The sequence below is a fragment of the Vipera berus genome (assembly GCF_964194415.1).
Source record: "Vipera berus genome assembly, chromosome: 1".
NCBI classification, from domain to species: domain Eukaryota; kingdom Metazoa; phylum Chordata; class Lepidosauria; order Squamata; family Viperidae; genus Vipera; species Vipera berus.
Genome location: NC_138202.1, coordinates 300,057,626 through 300,076,998, shown reverse-complemented (window position 1 = coordinate 300,076,998; position 19,373 = coordinate 300,057,626). Strand labels below are relative to the sequence as shown.

The window sequence follows — 19,373 nt, the reverse complement described above, 5'->3', positions numbered from 1 at the left end:
TTAATTAGTTTTAATGTTTTATATTGTATTTTATACAATGTCTGTAAGCCACCTAGAGTTGCCTTTGACAAGATGGGTGGCATACAAGTTTGATTCATAAGTGTAATATGGATCTGAAAAGAAAGCATATTCTTATCGTGAGGATTTTTATCATATGCCTCTTTTTTTTCCCTTTTGCATCCTCAAATCAGTGTCAACTCCAATCGCTTGGGCTAGTTTTCTTGGCAAGATTTTGGGGAAATAGTTTGCCACTGCGTTCTTCGCAGAGCTGAGAGAAAGTGACCTATGTAGGCCTAGAATTCACAAACTCCCTCAATCTCTTGATGACTGAATCAGTGCCCAAAGCTGGCTCTACCTATAGTACTATATTAAAATACAACATATAACATACATCATATAGTACTTTCGCTGTATGAAATAAATGTAATATTATAACATTTAATTACTAATATTAAAAATGTTATTTAAAGTAGTTAGACAACACAGTTATTTTAACTGTTAGATAAAACTGTTGTTGCATGTTTAAATGTAGTTTTTGTTCTGGTACAAATTATGAAGACAATCAAAGTTACTACTGTCCTAGGAAATTTGGAATTTGAGCATCTCAACTTTTACATAAATATATGTATGTTTCGTGTTAAAAAACAAACATGTCTGGCATTCTTGAAGAACATTTTTTAATGTTCCACAAAACCACTAAACATAAGAGATGGGTAAATTGCACATAATAAACATTGGTTTGTCAGTCAAAAAATATTGAAAAGAAATCAACATGCTCGTTGCAATTTTTTTAAAAAAACATTTAAGTAGGAAAAAGATAATGGCTGAAATGACACAATAAAGAATACTACAGGAAAGTCTGATGTTGTGTGAACCCAAGTAATTTTGATTTATTCCGTAAATCTATCAGGAAGCTATATGCAGGGCATAAGCAATGATCTTGAGAACAGATAAGGTTTCCACGTATGCAGTTGGAATCAATAGTTCCTTAAGTCAGCCCTAAACATCCATATTTCTTATGTAATTGCATATTTCTATGGAATAAGGATATTATTTGAAGCTCAGACTCCTTTCAGAGGCCACTTTTGAGCTTGGGGCTCAGACTAGACTATCTTCCTTTTTAAAAAAAATATACTTTATTAAACAAGTTTTAAATAAAAACAACAAGAACATTATTACAAAGTACTGAAAAGTGCGTCAAATAGAAAAACACCAAAACATCCTATACACCAAAAAACAAAAACAACATTAAACAAGACCGGGGAGTGTAATACTACCCCTAATTTCTTTTTCTCGTACATCCCAGGCTAAGTAACCTTTAATTACCAAATATTAGAAATCTATAATTGTATATATCTCCAGATTCTATACCTCAAATAATAATACACAATCATCTGGTATTCCCCCCGTTGAAATTAAATATTCTATTTTGTAACCAGGAGTACCAGGAGTCCCAACTTTTATTAAAAAGTGATTCACTTTTCCCTTTGAGAATATATGTCATTCGATCTGACTTTGCACATAGTAATACGTTTTCTATTACTTGATAGTCCGTTGGGATTTCCTTCATCTTCCAATATTGCACGTAAGTCATACGCGCCGCTGTTGTAATATGTATTACTAGATACCAAACATTTTTTGGTACTTCTTGTGGCTTCATCCCCAAGAGGAAAATAGCTGGGTCCAATTGAAAAATATATCCTGTTATTTGAAATAACCAATTTTTTTATATTGGTCCAGTAACGCCTAACCTTTGGACAAGTCCACCATTGATGGTAGAAAGTGCCCCTGGCAGAATCACATTTCCAACATTTGTCATTTGCATTGGGAAACATTTTTTGAAATTCCTGCGGGAGCTAAGTACCATCTATACAACATTTTGTACATATTTTCTTTAAATGCCGTTGCTAACGTTAATTTTATATTTCTTCCAAATTTGTTCCCACTCCTCTAATTCTATGGTGCGACCAATATTTCTCCCCCAGGCAATCATTACATCATTTATTGTTCCCCCTTCCATCCCATGGAACAAAAGTAGATTATAGGAGACTAGACTATCTTCCGACCACCTTTCTGATGCCAAATCCTCTAATTACCTAGGAGTTATCATGATTAATAAACAGGCGCTTAGTTTCAACTAGCCATCGCTAACACAGCAGCCATCGTTTTAGTTTTGTTTTTAAATTGAGGCCCACCCTCCATTTCAGGACATTTTGTTTGGGACTAAAAGAAAAAAAAATTTGCTAACGACCAGCATCCAACGCCTCCTCCCTACGAAGAGCGAAGCGTTTCTTTAACTAACGAAAAACACGCATGCGTCCTTTTCTCAGGCAAACGCGACTCTCTCTCTCTCTCTCTCTCCTACTTAGTATTCAAACCGATTAACTGAGGAAGCTCAGCTTCCCACGTGCGCGGGGGGGCGTTTCCCCAACCGGCCGCTGTATCGCAAGGCACGACGGGTAGCGTTCGTTGGTTACCGTTGCTAGGGCCGGCCTTGCCCCCGGCTCGCTTTTTTTACGTGACCGCTGAGAACTTTCTTGAATCACGGAGATGGTAAAGCAGACGATCCAGATTTACGCCCGGGTGAAACCTTTGGGCAAAAGGCAGACTCCCGGGGTAGGTGAAGCACAGAACCCATTAGGCCGGACCGGACACGGTGTTGGGGAGGGCAGTAGCTCCGAAATATTGTCCCAAAGATGCTTTTAAAAGCCACGACCGGGATGATGGAGAATCTCCGTAGGACCCTGCGAAATATTGAACCAGAGAGACTGCGTGGGGACCGGAGCAGGGATCCTTAAGCTTGGCAAGTTTAAGATGTGTGGACTTCATCTGCCAGAATTTTCCAGCCAACATGAGGGCCCCGCATGACCTAAGACAGGGGTAGGCAACCTTGGCTCTTTTATGACTCGTGGACTTCAACTCCCAGAATTCCTGAGCCAGCCATGCTGGCTCAGGAATTCTGGGAGTTGAAGTCCACGAGTCATAAAAGAGCCAAGGTTGCCTACCCCTGACCTAAGATGAAATCTATAGGTCAAAATTTCCAAGGTTGAGAAATACAGTATTTGAGTAGCGTGCACCTTGCCTGAAGGCGATGGATGAGATGAGAGGGGAAGAGGGAGGGAAAGCTTTTTGTGGAGGATGGAGTGGAGAAGGTAAGCAGGACCACAAACAGGACTTTATGTAGCTCTTCCGCAAGAAGACCTGGCTGTTTGGAAAATGCAGGGCAATATTTGAAGCTGGGCTGCAGGCAAGCTCAGACGCCCATGTTAATTTAATAATGTACCTATTATTTTTTTAATTCCACTTTCTGCTCTGGTGAGCTTTCAGGGAGGCTAACAACATGAACAATCTCTACAAATAATAATATTTTTTAAAAAACGGCTAAAACTGACAAATAGAGTTAAGTGCTACAGTCATTTTCCAAATGAAAGCACAGTGAAAGAGGTATTTCTTTAGAAATGGTCTAAATGTTGAGAGGCCAAACACGATTAACCATTTTCGTCTTGGTATTGGAAAACCCAAATCTCTTAATAGGAACAAAATAAGCTTTTACTGCTGCCTCTTCAAACGGTAGGCCGGGAGAAGATTGCTAAATGCAATCAGAAGTTGCTGCTACTTTTTTAAAAAATCAATAAAAGAACTTTAATAAAGGGTTATAAAGCATTTCATTAAGAAAGACCTTACTAAGTTAATAGAATTAAAACAAAGCATGTTTGGAGCTTTCATTACTCAGTCTTTCAAGTTCATTTGTGAAGTGACAGGAAATGACATCTCCATAATTATAATTATTCCATCTTTTCCACCTGTTTTATTATTGTTTACTATCTGAAAAGGGGAGAAATGCAGAACTAAGTGCATAACAAGTACTGAAGGTCATCGAATTAGAAATACTTTAAAGAGTATTTCATTAATTAAGAGAAATATTTTCAAAAGATGTACGTGTATTTTGTAGATATATTCAATTGATGAAATTGAGACATCAGCATTTGGTCTGGAGATTATTGTACCACGTGATTTGTCAGATGGATTTGTCAATAACAAACGAGAAAACTATAAGTTTAAGTAAGTAACTTTCATATTTTGGTTGTTTGTACATTATTATAAAAATATTTCATAATTTTATCATATAATTCCAAGTCTGTTTTATTAAATTTATTTCCTGACCATCTCATTTTGAAATGACTTACTGTTTTTATTTATGAATTTTTAAAATATTATTTTACATTTCTAAAACTTTCAGAATGTTATGTAATTAAATTTCACTCTAAGTACAAACTGGATAAAACCATTTTACATAAAAAGTGAACAATATATGTTTATGTTGTTTATAGCAGGAAAATCAATTAAAGCACGTTTCTACTTCTGAATGAATAAAATAAAGCGAAATCAGTACAAGTAGTCCTTGAGTAATGGCTGGACTCCAAAAATGGGACTCATGATCAAGATTTGAAGTTCCAATGTCCACCCCCCACCCCCCCATGGTCACATTTCCAGCGCTTGGTAATGCTTTGCATGTACAGCTTTTTGCAGCCCCCCCCCAGTCACTTGACCACAATTTACGTACATTGTTTTTACTTATGGTTTCTGGCAAAAACCATGCCATAGCAAACAATAGGTTTGCTTAACCTGCACCATTTATTTATGTCTGTGGTGTTTGTTTAATAACCAATTGAAAAAAGGCCATAAAATTAGGCATAGTTACATACTAATGTACTTTATATAATTTACAACTGAAGTTATGGACTCCGTTTCAGTTGTAAGTCAAGGATTACCTGTAAACAAAATCTGCTCACTAATGTAGTCTAGTCTACTGTCAAAAATGGATTGTTCTGTCAATTTTGATACCAATCATAGGAGATACTTCTCCCATGATCAACTGAAAACAATTTTTCTCTTTCATCAATCTATTGTAGTCCTTCAGATATTTGTCAATGGCTAACATTCTACTATAGGGATGCAGTGGCTCAGTGGGTTAGGACGCTGAGCTTGTCGATCAGAAGGTCGGCAGTTTGGCGGGTCGAATCCCGAGTGCCGCGTAACAGAGTGAGCGCCTGTTACTCGTCTCAGCTTCTGCCAACCTAGCATTTCGAAAGCATGTAAAAATGCAAGTAGAAAAATAGGGACCACTACGGTGGGAAGGTAACAGCGTTCCGTGTGCCTTTGGCATTAGTCATGCCAGCCACATGACCACGGAGACGTCCTCGGACAAGCGCTGGCTCTTCGGCTTTGAAACGGAGATGAGCACCAGCACCTAGAGTTGTAAACGACTAGCACGCATGTGCAGGGGAACCTTTACCTTTTTAAACATTCTACTATTTTCTTCAGATGTTCGATTCCTTCAATTTTTTCTTAAAGGACATGCTTCTGATTATGTTGCCATCCTATAAATATGTTCCAAATAGGGCTACATACCCAACAATAAACTTTTAACATCTTCCTTAATAGGTACCATGAAGTTCCTTCATAAGGTTTCTGTTACAGCATGTTAAAACTTTTTCTTAAAGTAGCTACAGTACATTCAGATTGTTCTTGTTTTTTCTTCCAATTTATATTATCACTTTGACATGATGATGAAATGTCATTATAATGCTTATGGCTGTGACAAAACAGAAAAGATTGTGAAAAGCTATTTTTAATGTTCAATCCAGTGTGCCTTTATTGGAAAAATAAACCTGATGGATTTGGATATGAAATGTGTTTATTTATAGCCCACTTTGTACATCTAACAGTGGTAGGGAAATTATTGTTGGAACATATTTTTTCTTTATTCTGCTGCTCTTCTTCCCAAAATTCTCTTGGAGAGGGTGTGAGGTTGTTTGCTGTCCGAGGATAGCATGGGAGCATAGCAAATCTATACAAAATATTTTATTGCAACACTCACCTTCCCCAACAATAGGCTTTTTATTCTCTAGGTCAACTCCACCCTTTTAGTTTTTGCAAGGTATTGTTGCCAAATAAGTATGTCTTTAATAGGCCTTTAATACTTATTCTCTTAATATACTCATTTCAAACTAAAGTCTCAAATTCTTTACAAAGTAACATACAGTTTTTGCTTTTTTCCAAACATTCTTGCGCTAGTTGGCATGAAGTGCTGTTTCAGTGTGGTTGTTCTTCTAGTTGCTACTGGGCTCCTAGGAAAACAAAGGCAGGAATCCCACCAGGGTATGTCTTTTTGCCTTCTTATAATAGCTGCCAATCTCTGCTTCCCAGCATTCACCTTTCCTGCTACATGCACCGCTCTCGCACTCTGCCTTAACATTTGCTTTTGTAAGCTCAAAAGACTGGGTGGGGTGAGGCTGCCTCTGGACGTCAGTCAGTGTGTATGTGGAAATACCAGGGTGTGGCACAGTTAGCCAGGCAGCTGGAAGACCAGCTTGAATGCCTATGAGTACAGTTCTAAGGGAATGGGGAATGAATGAATGAATGCCTGAGGAGTGGGGGGAGTTTTCTGCATGGGTACAGCTACTTTTGAAAAGAGCAGACAACCCCAATTTCACTTCCTCACAGAGGAGGAGGAGATAGAAACATTCAGAAAAAAAAATGGGGATAAGGGAGGTGAGTAAAAAAAAAGAGAAGAGCATGTTGCACTGAAAAAGCAGAAGTCTGTTTTGTTAATATTAAATGCTGATTTTAAAGTATTAGGCATCAATATTAGTAGCTTAAAAGTGAACTTCTAAACAGCTAGTGCAGGGGTCCCCAGTGCCGGGGACCAGTACCGGGCCGTGACATGCCAGCAACCGGGCCACATAAACAAGCAAAGCCCCATCCGTGGGATGCAGGCAGCACACAAAACCATGCACTCTCTGGTCCATGGAAAAACCTTTCTCTACGGAACTGCAAACAGAAGTACATTACTTTTACACACACACACACACACACACACACACACACACACACACACCCGTATTATAATAATAGTAAACAGAGATCAAAAACAATCAAAATCAACTCAATATTGAATCATAACCCAGCTTTCCCAGCTCAAAAAAAACAATAAAAAAGTTTTCACCAGTTTTTTGAAGACTTAACAGGACCAAGAGGGCGTGAGGTTCAATTTCAGAGGAGGAGTTCCATGATTTAAAATACATACTTGCATGGCCATGAATATGGCAGTTTCTAATTGAAGGAATATGGAGACAACCTGCACATGGGTGTTCTGCCCAACTCACGTATCTCCAGCCCACAGTGATACTCGTATATTCAGATTCCTTCCCCTTAATATCCTCTCCTTCCACTACTACTGTCAGTGAAAATTGAATTATTTTCATCTGGTTCTATGGCAGGAAAGAAGAGATATATGGCCCATTCTTTCCTCCTGGAAAAGAAAATTAATTTTGATTTTATTTTCATTTGTTTTGCATGCAGTCTGTGAACATCTTATTGGTGGCCCAAATTTTAATATAAGCATTATCATCTATTCTCTTTTCCTCTTCTCTCTCACCTTCCCAACTAAATAAAAAATTCTTTTCTCAGCACTTTTAGTGAAGTGGAGTAGGTTCTACAGGTGCCTAGTGATTAAATAAAATCAGTTAGTCTTTAATGTAGCACAGGACTCTTGTCCACTGTAATGATCAACAGAATACTTTTAAGTCATTTGCACTAGAATAAAATAGGTTCTTTTAATGGTGGGAGAACAGAGAGAGAGTTAAAACATGTATTTAGAAGAAGTGTTTACAGAGATACTAAAACATCAATCATGGAAATAAGGCACAAGACTTTTAAAGTATTTGACTTGCTGTTAAACTTTTGATAGTTGCTTTTCTCTTCCAGAGAAGAAAACTGAAAATAGTTTGCACTGTTTATATATTCTGTTTTATTTTAGTGTTTTTTAAACATGCTCATGTGTGGGCCTTTGAAATGTTGATCCCCATGACAGTAGTAAAGTACAGTTTGCTTTTTCTAAGCAGTAACATTTTATCACAATATTTTATTGTACACATTTTGTAAACAGTAGTGTTTAAAGTCCTTTGTGGATTCAGTAGCACAATAACATAGTGAGGAAAAAGCTACAGGAGAAAATTGTCCAGGATTATGTAAATCCAGTGATGTAAACACTGTTTTACTTTTTAAATTAAAAAAAAGAAATGAATCAAGTATTGTTTTAAGATTTTGCATTACCAATTATTTATAATTTTCAGATTTCAGAAAGTATTTGATCAGGAATCAAAACAAGATGAAATTTTTGAAACTATTGCCAAGCCAGTTACAGAATGGTAAGTTTGATTCTTTTTAATGATCCATTCATCTTTTTAATCAATAAAACCAGTTTGTGATAATGAACATTGTTTTGTTTTGTTTTAAAAAAATAGATGGTAGACTTTATTGAATAGTTTCGCTTGTTCCTTCTTTGATAAATATTTGATAGCAAAGGGCAGATGAGATTCAAAATAATATGCATTTTGTTAAAAATAACAATAAATAGCCTGATAGAGTCTAAATTGAATAGAGCAAGATTCACAGGTGAAACAAACTACAATATAGTGTAATAGTATGCACATGAGAGCCAGTTTGGTGTAGTAGAGTCTATGCACAAAGCTGTCTGGGAGCTTTTGGGCCAGTCACTCAGTCCTAGAAAGAAGCAGTGTTAAACTTCTGCAAATATTGCTAAGAAATCTACATGTATTTGTCCAGACAGTTATCAAGAGTCAAGGCTGACTTGAAAAAAGTGTGTGTGCTTTAATCAGTTCTGTTTTATTCAAGTATGGGTTAGTGTTGTAAATTCGGTATTCAAAAAAGTTTTTGAAAATATTAGATTTATATACTGGAAATGTGAAAAATGTTAATTCACTTTTGCAAGTCACATTTACAATTAAAGGGAAATGTGTCTTCACACAGTGTGCAATTAATGGAAAGTAAGTATATCTATCCATTTTACTTACTTCTCATTTTCAGACAATATTCCAGGGGCATTGCGGTTGCCCTCGGGGCCAGGTGGGTATGGCCAGGGTGGGCGTGGCCTACTGGGTGGGCATGGCCAGCTCTACATCATTCGCATCAAGGGTGCCTATGGGGGCCTGGGCAGGAGTGGGACAGATCTGAGGGTCTCTGGCAGAAGGAAGGTCTCTGGGCCAGGGCCAAGGCAGTGGGGGCCGTTCCCTCACTGTTTCCAGGATGGCTTCACGGGCCACATGAAACCACTTCGCGTGCCAGATCCGGCCCCCGGGCCTTGTGTTTAACATGTCTGCAATATTCCCTTGAGTGCAGATTTTGAGATCAAAATGAAAGATACATTAGATACATTTAACTTATAGAGTTCGTAGCTAGTTATTATCAGATATAAGACTATGTACAAGATGGACTTTGGTCTGATGATATAAGTAATTTCTTATATTTTATAATGTCTTCTTTTTTTGTACTTTGATAAGCCTTTATAGGTTTATAACACATGCCCTGGACATTGATCCAGGATGGAATAACTGGCACATCTTACAGACCTTAGAACTTTTCTGTAAGGTCTTGATCTTTTTTCCCCCCACTTTTCCTACAGCATATTTTCTCAAATTTTTAGTCTTTAGATTTGTAGTTTTGATTACAGCTGTCATGTCTTTCCATCTTGCTATTCGTATAGTATGTACAGGTAGACCTCAACTTACAACAGTTCATTTAGTGACTGTTCAAAGTTACAGCGGCACTAAAAAAATAATCAGGTGTTCTAGTACATTCATTAGCTTTAATATGTTCTTCTTCTGGCACAATCTAACTGCATACAGTATAGCAGGATACAGCTAGGACTTGTTACGGTCAATGAAAGATTAAACTTCTTATACTCTTGTTTCCTCCATTATCCATCTTATAAGGACAACAGCTTAAGGTTAAGGTTCACCATATTTTTATTTTTCTGTGTGCCTAACTAGATGTCTCTATGTTGCTTATGGGCAGGAGATAGAGACATACTTCTCTCCTGCCATTGTTCACCTACAACTCATTTGGAGGCATGTTCTCAAATCTGTAGAAATACTGAGTCTTCAAACCTGTTAATCTAACATTTAAACTGATTACATTAGTTTATGGCTTGCTATCTGGTAGTTGCTCTTGAGAGCATCTTGAGGAAACCTAAAAAGGCAGTATAAAGAGGCACATTAATTATAAGCTTTTTTAATGCTGTAAGGATTGTCTACATATGCTCATTCACTTCTTTGCTTACTCAAATATCTGAGGTAATTTTATCGTACAAAGATAGAGCCTTTCTGGTTCAGAACATCCTTGTTTGATTTGGGTACACTGCAGATGTGTGGACTTCAAGACTCAATGCTCAGCAATGGTGATTTTGCTACAGAATTCTGAGAATTTAAATTCATAAAACCAGAATATGCCCAGATTATGGAAAGCAATCTAAACACATTTTTCCTCTTAGTCTAGGAAGTAAAAAATTGACAGTATGAATAAACTGAATACAAGTTTGTATGTAATTCAAAAACTTTTCTGATGAATTTATATTTAGTATAATTTTAATTACCGTATATACTTGAGTATAAGCCGACTCGAGTATAAGCCGAGACCCCCATTTTCACCCCCAAAAACTGGAAAAAGTTCGTGACTCGAGTATAAGCCGATCCGCCGTTCTGCAAGCCTCCGCCGCCAGCAGAGGCTCGATCCGCCATTTTGCAAGCCTGAATACACAGGAATACCCTGTGTGGCCGCGGCTCTCGGGGAAGCCCTGGCTGTCCGCTTCCTCGTTCCACGCTGCCATTCGGGGCCCGCGCGTTCCCTGGGCAAATCGCGGCACCCAGCAGGCGAGGAAACACGCCCGCTCCAGTCGCCCCCCCTTCCCTCAGGAGACGCGAAGCAAGTGACCGCCCGGAACTTACCGAGGACTTGCGCGCGGCCGAGGCTTCGGTGCTTCCAGGATCGCGCGCACCTCTCCCAAGCCGCCGCCGTCCGGAGACCTGCCGAAGTTTGGGGAGATTTGGGGAGGTGCGCGCGCACCTCCCCAAACCTCCCCAAACGTCAGCAGGTCTCCGGATCTCCGTGCCTTGCCTGCCTGCTTCTTTCGCTCACCCGTGCTTTCTCTCCCCATCGCTCACCCGTGCTTTCCCCCCCCATCGCTCACCCGTGCTTTCCCCCCCCATCGCTCACCCGTGCTTTCCCCCCCCATCGCTCACCCGTGCTTTCCCCCCCCATCGCTCACCCGTGCTTTCCCCCCCCATCGCTCACCCGTGCTTTCTCTCCCCATCGCTCACCCGTGCTTTCCCCCCCCATCGCTCACCCGTGCTTTCTCTCCCCATCGCTCACCCGTGCTTTCCCCCCCCATCGCTCACCCGTGCTTTCCCCCCCCATCGCTCACCCGTGCTTTCTCTCCCCATCGCTCACCCGTGCTTTCCCCCCCCATCGCTCACCCGTGCTTTCTCTCCCCATCGCTCACCCGTGCCGCCCCGAAAATGCCGCTGCCGCTCGCCCGCTTGCTCGCTTCCTCGCCCGGGGACCAGCACCAGCCAGCCAGCCCGCCGGCGAGAAGCCCGGCCCGGAGGTGAGGGGAGGGAGCGGAGTCGCTCACCCGTGCTTTCCCCCCCCCATCGCTCACCCGTGCTTTCTCTCCCCATCGCTCACCCGTGCTTTCCCCCCCCATCGCTCACCCGTGCTTTCTCTCCCCATCGCTCACCCGTGCCGCCCCGAAAATGCCGCTGCCGCTCGCCCGCTTGCTCGCTTCCTCGCCCGGGGACCAGCACCAGCCAGCCAGCCCGCCGGCGAGAAGCCCGGCCCGGAGGTGAGGGGAGGGAGCGGAGTCGCTCACCCGTGCTTTCCCCCCCCCCCATCGCTCACCCGTGCTTTCTCTCCCCATCAAAGATTCTTGGAAGTAATGGTTGGAAAAGTTTGCAAGTCTTTGGGAAAGTTCAAGAAGTGAAAGGAATACCCTCCTCTTGAAAGACCAGATAAGGCAGACAGGGAGATGAAGAGTTCAACCGAGTTTCCTCTTTTGTTCAGGCATCTGCACCCGCTGCTTTTAAACTCGCCTGGCGCTGCAACGGCACCCGTTTTCCCCGGCGAGTTTTCCCTACCTGGCCCCTGCAGAATCGCGGCGGCGCCCCCGGAGAAGCCTACCCCGAGGCTGCGGCCGATTTTTCCTTCTCCTAGACTCTGCCGCCCAGAGCGTTGTTTCTCCCCCTCGTGCGTGCATGGGATGAGGCGAGAAACCAACAGCCTGCGTCCGTCTCTCTTTATGTATATTTCTGTATATATCTTATCTCGGGATCTAGACCTTTCGAAGGAGAAGGGGCGGCTGGAGTTCGTGAGTTGCTGTGGGACCCAAGGGTTGGGGGAAGAGAGATGGGAGGGAAAAGGGGAGAAACCTGCCGCTGGCTAGTTCTTTGTCTGATCGGGGAGCCTGAACAAAAGAGGAAACTCGGTTGAACTCTTCATCTCCCTGTCTGCCTTATCTGGCTTTTTGAAACGCACCACCGGCTGCTCCGTCCAGAAGCCCAGATTCGGGAGGGCTGCTTGGCTTCCACTTGAGCCCATCTATGTCCGCGGGCCCCCCCCCACTACCCCTAGACCTCCGCCGCCGGCGGAGGCTGGATCCGCGCTCCGCAGCGGCAGGGCGCGGATCCAGCAGAAAGAAGCAGGCAGGCAAGGCACGGAGATCCGGAGACCTGCTGATGATTGGGGAGGTTTGGGCACCTCCCCAAACCTCGGCAGGTCTTCGGATCTCCGTGCCTTGCCTGCCTGCTTCTTTCTGCTGGATCCGCGCCCTGCCGCCGGCAGAGGCTTGCGGAGCGCGGATCCAGTGTGGGGGGGGGGGGAAAGCCCTTTAGCAGGATTTGCCTGCATGCCGGCGGAGGCTGGATCCGTGCTCCACAAGCCTCTGCCGGCGGCAGGGCGCGGATCCAGCAGAAAGAAGCAGGCAGGCAAGGCACGGAGATCCGAAGACCTGCCGAGGTTTGGGGAGGTGCCCAAACCTCCCCAATCATCAGCAGGTCTCCGGATCTCCGTGCCTTGCCTGCCTGCTTCTTTCTGCTGGATCCGCGCCCTGCCGCTGCGGAGCGCGGATCCAGCCTCCGCCGGCGGCGGAGGTCTAGGGGTAGTGGGGGGGGGCCCGCGGACATAGATGGGCTCAAGTGGAAGCCAAGCAGCCCTCCCGAATCTGGGCTTCTGGACGGAGCAGCCGGTGGTGCGTTTCAAAAAGCCAGATAAGGCAGACAGGGAGATGAAGAGTTCAACCGAGTTTCCTCTTTTGTTCAGGCTCCCCGATCAGACAAAGAACTAGCCAGCGGCAGGTTTCTCCCCTTTTCCCTCCCATCTCTCTTCCCCCAACCCTTGGGTCCCACAGCAACTCACGAACTCCAGCCGCCCCTTCTCCTTCGAAAGGTCTAGATCCCGAGATAAGATATATACAGAAATATACATAAAGAGAGACGGACGCAGGCTGTTGGTTTCTCGCCTCATCCCATGCACGCATGAGGGGGAGAAACAACGCTCTGGGCGGCAGAGTCTAGGAGAAGGAAAAATCGGCCGCAGCCTCGGGGTAGGCTTCTCCGGGGGCGCCGCCGCGATTCTGCAGGGGCCAGGTAGGGAAAACTCGCCGGGGGAAACGGGTGCCGTTGCAGCGCCAGGCGAGTTTAAAAGCAGCGGGTGCAGATGCCTGAACAAAAGAGGAAACTCGGTTGAACTCTTCATCTCCCTGTCTGCCTTATCTGGTCTTTCAAGAGGAGGGTATTCCTTTCACTTCTTGAACTTTCCCAAAGACTTGCAAACTTTTCCAACCATTACTTCCAAGAATCTTTGATGGGGAGAGAAAGCACGGGTGAGCGATGGGGGGGGGGAAAGCACGGGTGAGCGACTCCGCTCCCTCCCCTCACCTCCGGGCCGGGCTTCTCGCCGGCGGGCTGGCTGGCTGGTGCTGGTCCCCGGGCGAGGAAGCGAGCAAGCGGGCGAGCGGCAGCGGCATTTTCGGGGCGGCACGGGTGAGCGATGGGGAGAGAAAGCACGGGTGAGCGATGGGGGGGAAAGCACGGGTGAGCGATGGGGGGGGAAAGCACGGGTGAGCGATGGGGAGAGAAAGCACGGGTGAGCGATGGGGGGGGGAAAGCACGGGTGAGCGACTCCGCTCCCTCCCCTCACCTCCGGGCCGGGCTTCTCGCCGGCGGGCTGGCTGGCTGGTGCTGGTCCCCGGGCGAGGAAGCGAGCAAGCGGGCGAGCGGCAGCGGCATTTTCGGGGCGGCACGGGTGAGCGATGGGGAGAGAAAGCACGGGTGAGCGATGGGGGGGGAAAGCACGGGTGAGCGATGGGGAGAGAAAGCACGGGTGAGCGATGGGGGGGGGAAAGCACGGGTGAGCGACTCCGCTCCCTCCCCTCACCTCCGGGCCGGGCTTCTCGCCGGCGGGCTGGCTGGCTGGTGCTGGTCCCCGGGCGAGGAAGCGAGCAAGCGGGCGAGCGGCAGCGGCATTTTCGGGGCGGCACGGGTGAGCGATGGGGAGAGAAAGCACGGGTGAGCGATGGGGGGGGAAAGCACGGGTGAGCGATGGGGAGAGAAAGCACGGGTGAGCGATGGGGGGGGGAAAGCACGGGTGAGCGACTCCGCTCCCTCCCCTCACCTCCGGGCCGGGCTTCTCGCCGGCGGGCTGGCTGGCTGGTGCTGGTCCCCGGGCGAGGAAGCGAGCAAGCGGGCGAGCGGCAGCGGCATTTTCGGGGCGGCACGGGTGAGCGATGGGGAGAGAAAGCACGGGTGAGCGATGGGGGGGGAAAGCACGGGTGAGCGATGGGGAGAGAAAGCACGGGTGAGCGATGGGGGGGGAAAGCACGGGTGAGCGACTCCGCTCCCTCCCCTCACCTCCGGGCCGGGCTTCTCGCCGGCGGGCTGGCTGGCTGGTGCTGGTCCCCGGGCGAGGAAGCGAGCAAGCGGGCGAGCGGCAGCGGCATTTTCGGGGCGGCACGGGTGAGCGATGGGGAGAGAAAGCACGGGTGAGCGATGGGGGGGGAAAGCACGGGTGAGCGATGGGGAGAGAAAGCACGGGTGAGCGATGGGGGGGGAAAGCACGGGTGAGCGATGGGGGGGAAAGCACGGGTGAGCGATGGGGGGGGGAAAGCGGCAGCGGCATTTTCGGGGGCAGCGGGTGAGCGATGGGGGGGGGAAAGCGGCAGCGGCATTTTCGGGGGCAGCGGGTGAGCGATGGGGGGGGAAAGCGGCAGCGGCATTTTCGGGGGCAGCGGGTGAGCGATGGGGGGGAAAGCGGCAGCGGCATTTTCGGGGGCAGCGGGTGAGCGATGGGGGGGGAAAGCGGCAGCGGCGGTTGTTGGGGGCGCAGCAGGCGAGGCAGCTTCTCTCAGCAGCCTGTTCCGAACGAACGGACAGTTCTTTTTTTTTGTTGACTGGAGTATAAGCCGAAGTGGAGTTTTTCAGCCCAAAAAGTGGGCTGAAAAATTCGGCTTATACTCAAGTATATACGGTATACAAATTGCATTTCAGATAACACTAATCCCATTAGGATAGAACTAAAATGAATTTTATTATCTTTGCTAACATTTCAAAGACCATGGCCTTCTCTGAAGAGCTCTGAATGCCTAGAGACAGAAATCCCATTTCATTCTGTGACATTTGGATACTTTCTGTTCTTATGACATATATTTTGTCAAATGAAGCAGATAGAAATCACTGGACTATGCTTCTGATAGTGTTTTTTACAGCACAATCACTTTGCAAGTGTACTTTGATAAACATTTCTGCCCAATCTTTTTATCCTGTGCAAGTTACATGTTTCTTGAAGCATAAGCAATTTATATTATAGTAAGAAATCAGGCTAGTTGTGGATATGGAGAGCACTTTCTTTTGTTTTCCTATGGATTAAGTAAAGTATATTCAGAACAAAGTTGTTTTGAGCTCAGTAAGAATCATATAAATGGATAGCTCAAATATCATTTGAAACCATTTTATTTTTTCGGTGAAATTCTTTATTTTGTATGGTATTCATATTGAGGTGTCCATGGTGTTTTCTGAGCTTGGTTGTTTCCTTGCAAACATTCCATTACCCAAGCTAGGTCTAGCACTGATGATGTTACCTAGTTTGTATAATGAAATGTCTGCAAGAAAACATCTAAGCTCAGAGAGCACCAAGGACCCCTTATATCAACCCTGAGCTGCAAATATTTTCCCTTATTAGTGTTCATATTTGAGAACGTAAGGATCCTCTTTTATCTGATTCTTTCAAATATGACTTTTCACTCTCTTTGGAGATGCAATAAACATGAGCTTGATAGTTCAGAAAGAACACATACTTTGTAAGAACAATGTTGTAACAGTTAGTCCATACTTTTGAAGTTACATTACTTCTTTCCAAACTTATGTTCTGTTTTTATTTATAAAATTGCAGGATGTGTTCCCTTGTTAGTAATTTCAGTTTTATTGCAACATATCTTGTTATCTCAATAATGCTTTGTAAGTGCTATTTCAAAATAACATTGCGTATAAATGTAATTTCAAAATATGTTATTTACAGTGCCTTCATATTGTAGTAGTGTTTGCTGATAATACATTTTGGCTGTTTTTATATTCAAATATGCCAAAATTCCTTGTTAAAATTAATTGTTGCTATTTTGGTATTGTGTAGTTCCTCATGAGGATTTTTAAGATTACAAAAACAAATTCATTATTAATTTGGCAGCACATCAACTGAACATATTCCTGAAAAGAAAAAAGTATCAATAAATTTTCTGATCTATTTCTTTTTTCTATTTTCTATTTTTCTATTTCTATTTCCAGGAAAATGACAAAGCAGAAATGTCTTTCAGCGAAGTTTCTCAGTAGCATTCCAAAGTTATTTGTTGTATGATCACATGGAAAGTAAATTACAACAAAATAAATCCAGAGCAATAGCAGAACAATAAAAGAAGGAACATATATGACATTAATTATAGATTTACAATGCTGGCATAATGTGTTCATTTTTCCCCCTTTTTGTATTTCTTTGAACTTTTTTCTCTGTTGTAATATGTAGTTTGTTTTAGTGTTTAAAGTTGCAATCTTACTCTGGTTGGGAGATAAATCCCACTGAACTTATTGTTTCTGTTTAGAATGTCTGAGTTAGTAATTTCTCACTAGTATTGGGCTTTTAATTTACTGCCTATTTTAGTCCACTTAAATTTTATTAGCCACGCTTAAAAGCGTTCACTAGGTATCAAAAGTAGCAATAGCAATAACACTTAGACTTGTATACCACTTCACAGTGTTTTACAGCCCTCTCTCAGCAGTCTATAGAGTCAGCATATTGCCCCTAACAATCTGGGTCCTCATTTTACCGACATCAGAAGGATGGAAGGCTGAGTCAATCTTAAGCCAGTGAGAATCGAACTGCCGGCAGCCGGCAGTCAGCATAAGTAGCCTGCAGTACTGCATTCTAACCACTGCTCCACTATTTCTCTATTCTTTCTCCTGAGACATAGGCTTTGTCCAGTGTTACAGTTCTATGTTGTTTTTCAATGTGTTTTTGAAAGAATGTATCACCAGTTTCTATTTTAGTATTAGCAAATTATTAGTAAATTAGTAAATTGTTACATTCTCCAAACTCAGATCCAAGGATCAGAAGTCGGTTTTGTCACATGAACTTGAGTAATCACAACTCACTGAGATGTCAAATACATATTTTTATAACTTTGAAACAGATTTTAAACATTTTGTTCAGTGAGGAAAATGTAGTTGCATGTGATTTTTTCCACTTTTGTAGTGTTATTTAATTGTGGAATCAAGTTATATGTATTGTTGGCACTCACCGGAATTACCCAATAACCAATATTAAAATAAAAATTTGTATAAAAATATGATTTTATATTTTGATGTATAAACGGTGCAGCAAATTATGAATGGCAAAGGCATAATCCCACGGTATTCATATTTCTGGGGGTATTACTAATTTAACTGCTGTTTAGAGAACTAATATTGCTATTTCTTTGAAAGTCCTAAGAATATTTTTCTTAAAATGGAGACAAGTTAAGCCATCTGTATATCTATCAAAATAGAACTGAAACAGAACATGATGTATCAGTTTTTGCCAATCCAATGATTTATTTATTGCAGATACTGTAGTACATTAAAAGAAGCCAGACAATATCTATGTACCTGGATATTACCAGATGGAGTACATAGAAATCAAATTGAATATAGTATTGGTACAAGGAAGTAGAATAGCTCAGTTGTAATAGCAAGGGGTTGTCTGTGGGACAGCTTACAAAAAGCTTACAAACTCCTTATGTTCACATTCCAAGTCAAGATTGTCAAAGTGAGACTCAAAGTGGGAGAACAGAAGTAACCAGAGTCCATGATATGATTTTGAACATATAACCACAATTTTCAAAGAGAACATTGGGAATTGTTTTGAAGTTCTGAGCTTTGTCAAATAGAGAACCATGGGAACTGTGGAATGAAATTTTTAAAATTATTAAGGAACAATATGGAAAAAGATTGCCAAAGAACAAAAAACAGAAAAAAGTAGATATCAAAACAAGTGATGAAAGTTGCCTAGAAGAGATCTCAGAAAGACTTTGAGAGTTGTTAGAAAAAACAAGAAGCAGTATCTTCATGACATCTGTAGAAACGTTGAAAATGGAAATAGAAAATCTTCCAAAAGATCTCCAAACTCAGGAAGTTCCAACGTTGAATTGGTATGCTAAAGGATGGTAATAAACAGATCATAATAGATTCACAATAGATCAAACAAAGATGAAATGAGTATTGTGTAATTTTCTACAGTATAGAACATGGGTGTCAAACTCACTGAGTCATGTGACATGTTGCGACATATCACAATTTTTTTTGCATTGCCAGAGCTGGTGTGGGTGTGGCCTCCGCATGATGCAACCGGCCTGCGGGCTGGCAGTTTGACAGCCCTGATATAGAATGTTAACATCCATGTTACCTTAGAAGATAGAAGAGAAGAGAAGAGAACAGAATAGAGCTGGAAGGGACCTTGGAGGCCTTCTAGTCCAGCCCCCTGCTCAAGCAAGAGAACCTATACCATCTCAAACAATTGACTTTCTAGCCTCTTTTTAAAAATCTCCAGATGATGGAGCACCCACGATTTCTGTGGGAAAGCTATTCCACTGGTTAATTGTCCTCACTGTCAGGAAGTTTCTCCTTAATTCCAGGTTGCTTCTCTCTTTGATCAGTTTCCCACAATTATTTCTTGTCCTGCCCTCTGGTGCTTTGATGACTAATGTGACCCCCTTTTCTTTGTGGCAGCCCCTCAAATACTGGAATACTGCTATCATGTCTCCCCTATTTCTTCTTTTCTTAGACTAGCCAAACCCAAGTCCTGTAGTTTGGCGGGTCGAATCTCGAGTGCCGCATAGCAAAGTGAGCGCCTGTTACTCGTCCCAGCTTCTGCCAACCTAGCAGTTCGAAAGCACATAAAAATGCAAGTAGAAAAATAGGGACCACTACGGTGGGAAG

General features: G+C 43.5%; 1 protein-coding gene across 1 annotated transcript in view; it reads left to right on the top strand.

Annotated features, from left to right (window-relative positions):
• Positions 1–2,550: 2,550 nt before the first annotated feature.
• KIF6 (kinesin family member 6) overlaps positions 2,551–19,373 on the top strand; it is a gene marked incomplete at its 5' end in the record, with an annotated part of 130,746 nt that continues 113,923 nt past the window's right edge. Inside the window, 3 exons of the mRNA XM_081325200.1 lie at positions 2,551–2,616; positions 3,953–4,062; positions 8,139–8,213. Of these exons, the coding sequence (XP_081181326.1) occupies positions 2,551–2,616; positions 3,953–4,062; positions 8,139–8,213 (251 nt within the window). The remainder of the gene's footprint in view (positions 2,617–3,952; positions 4,063–8,138; positions 8,214–19,373) is intronic.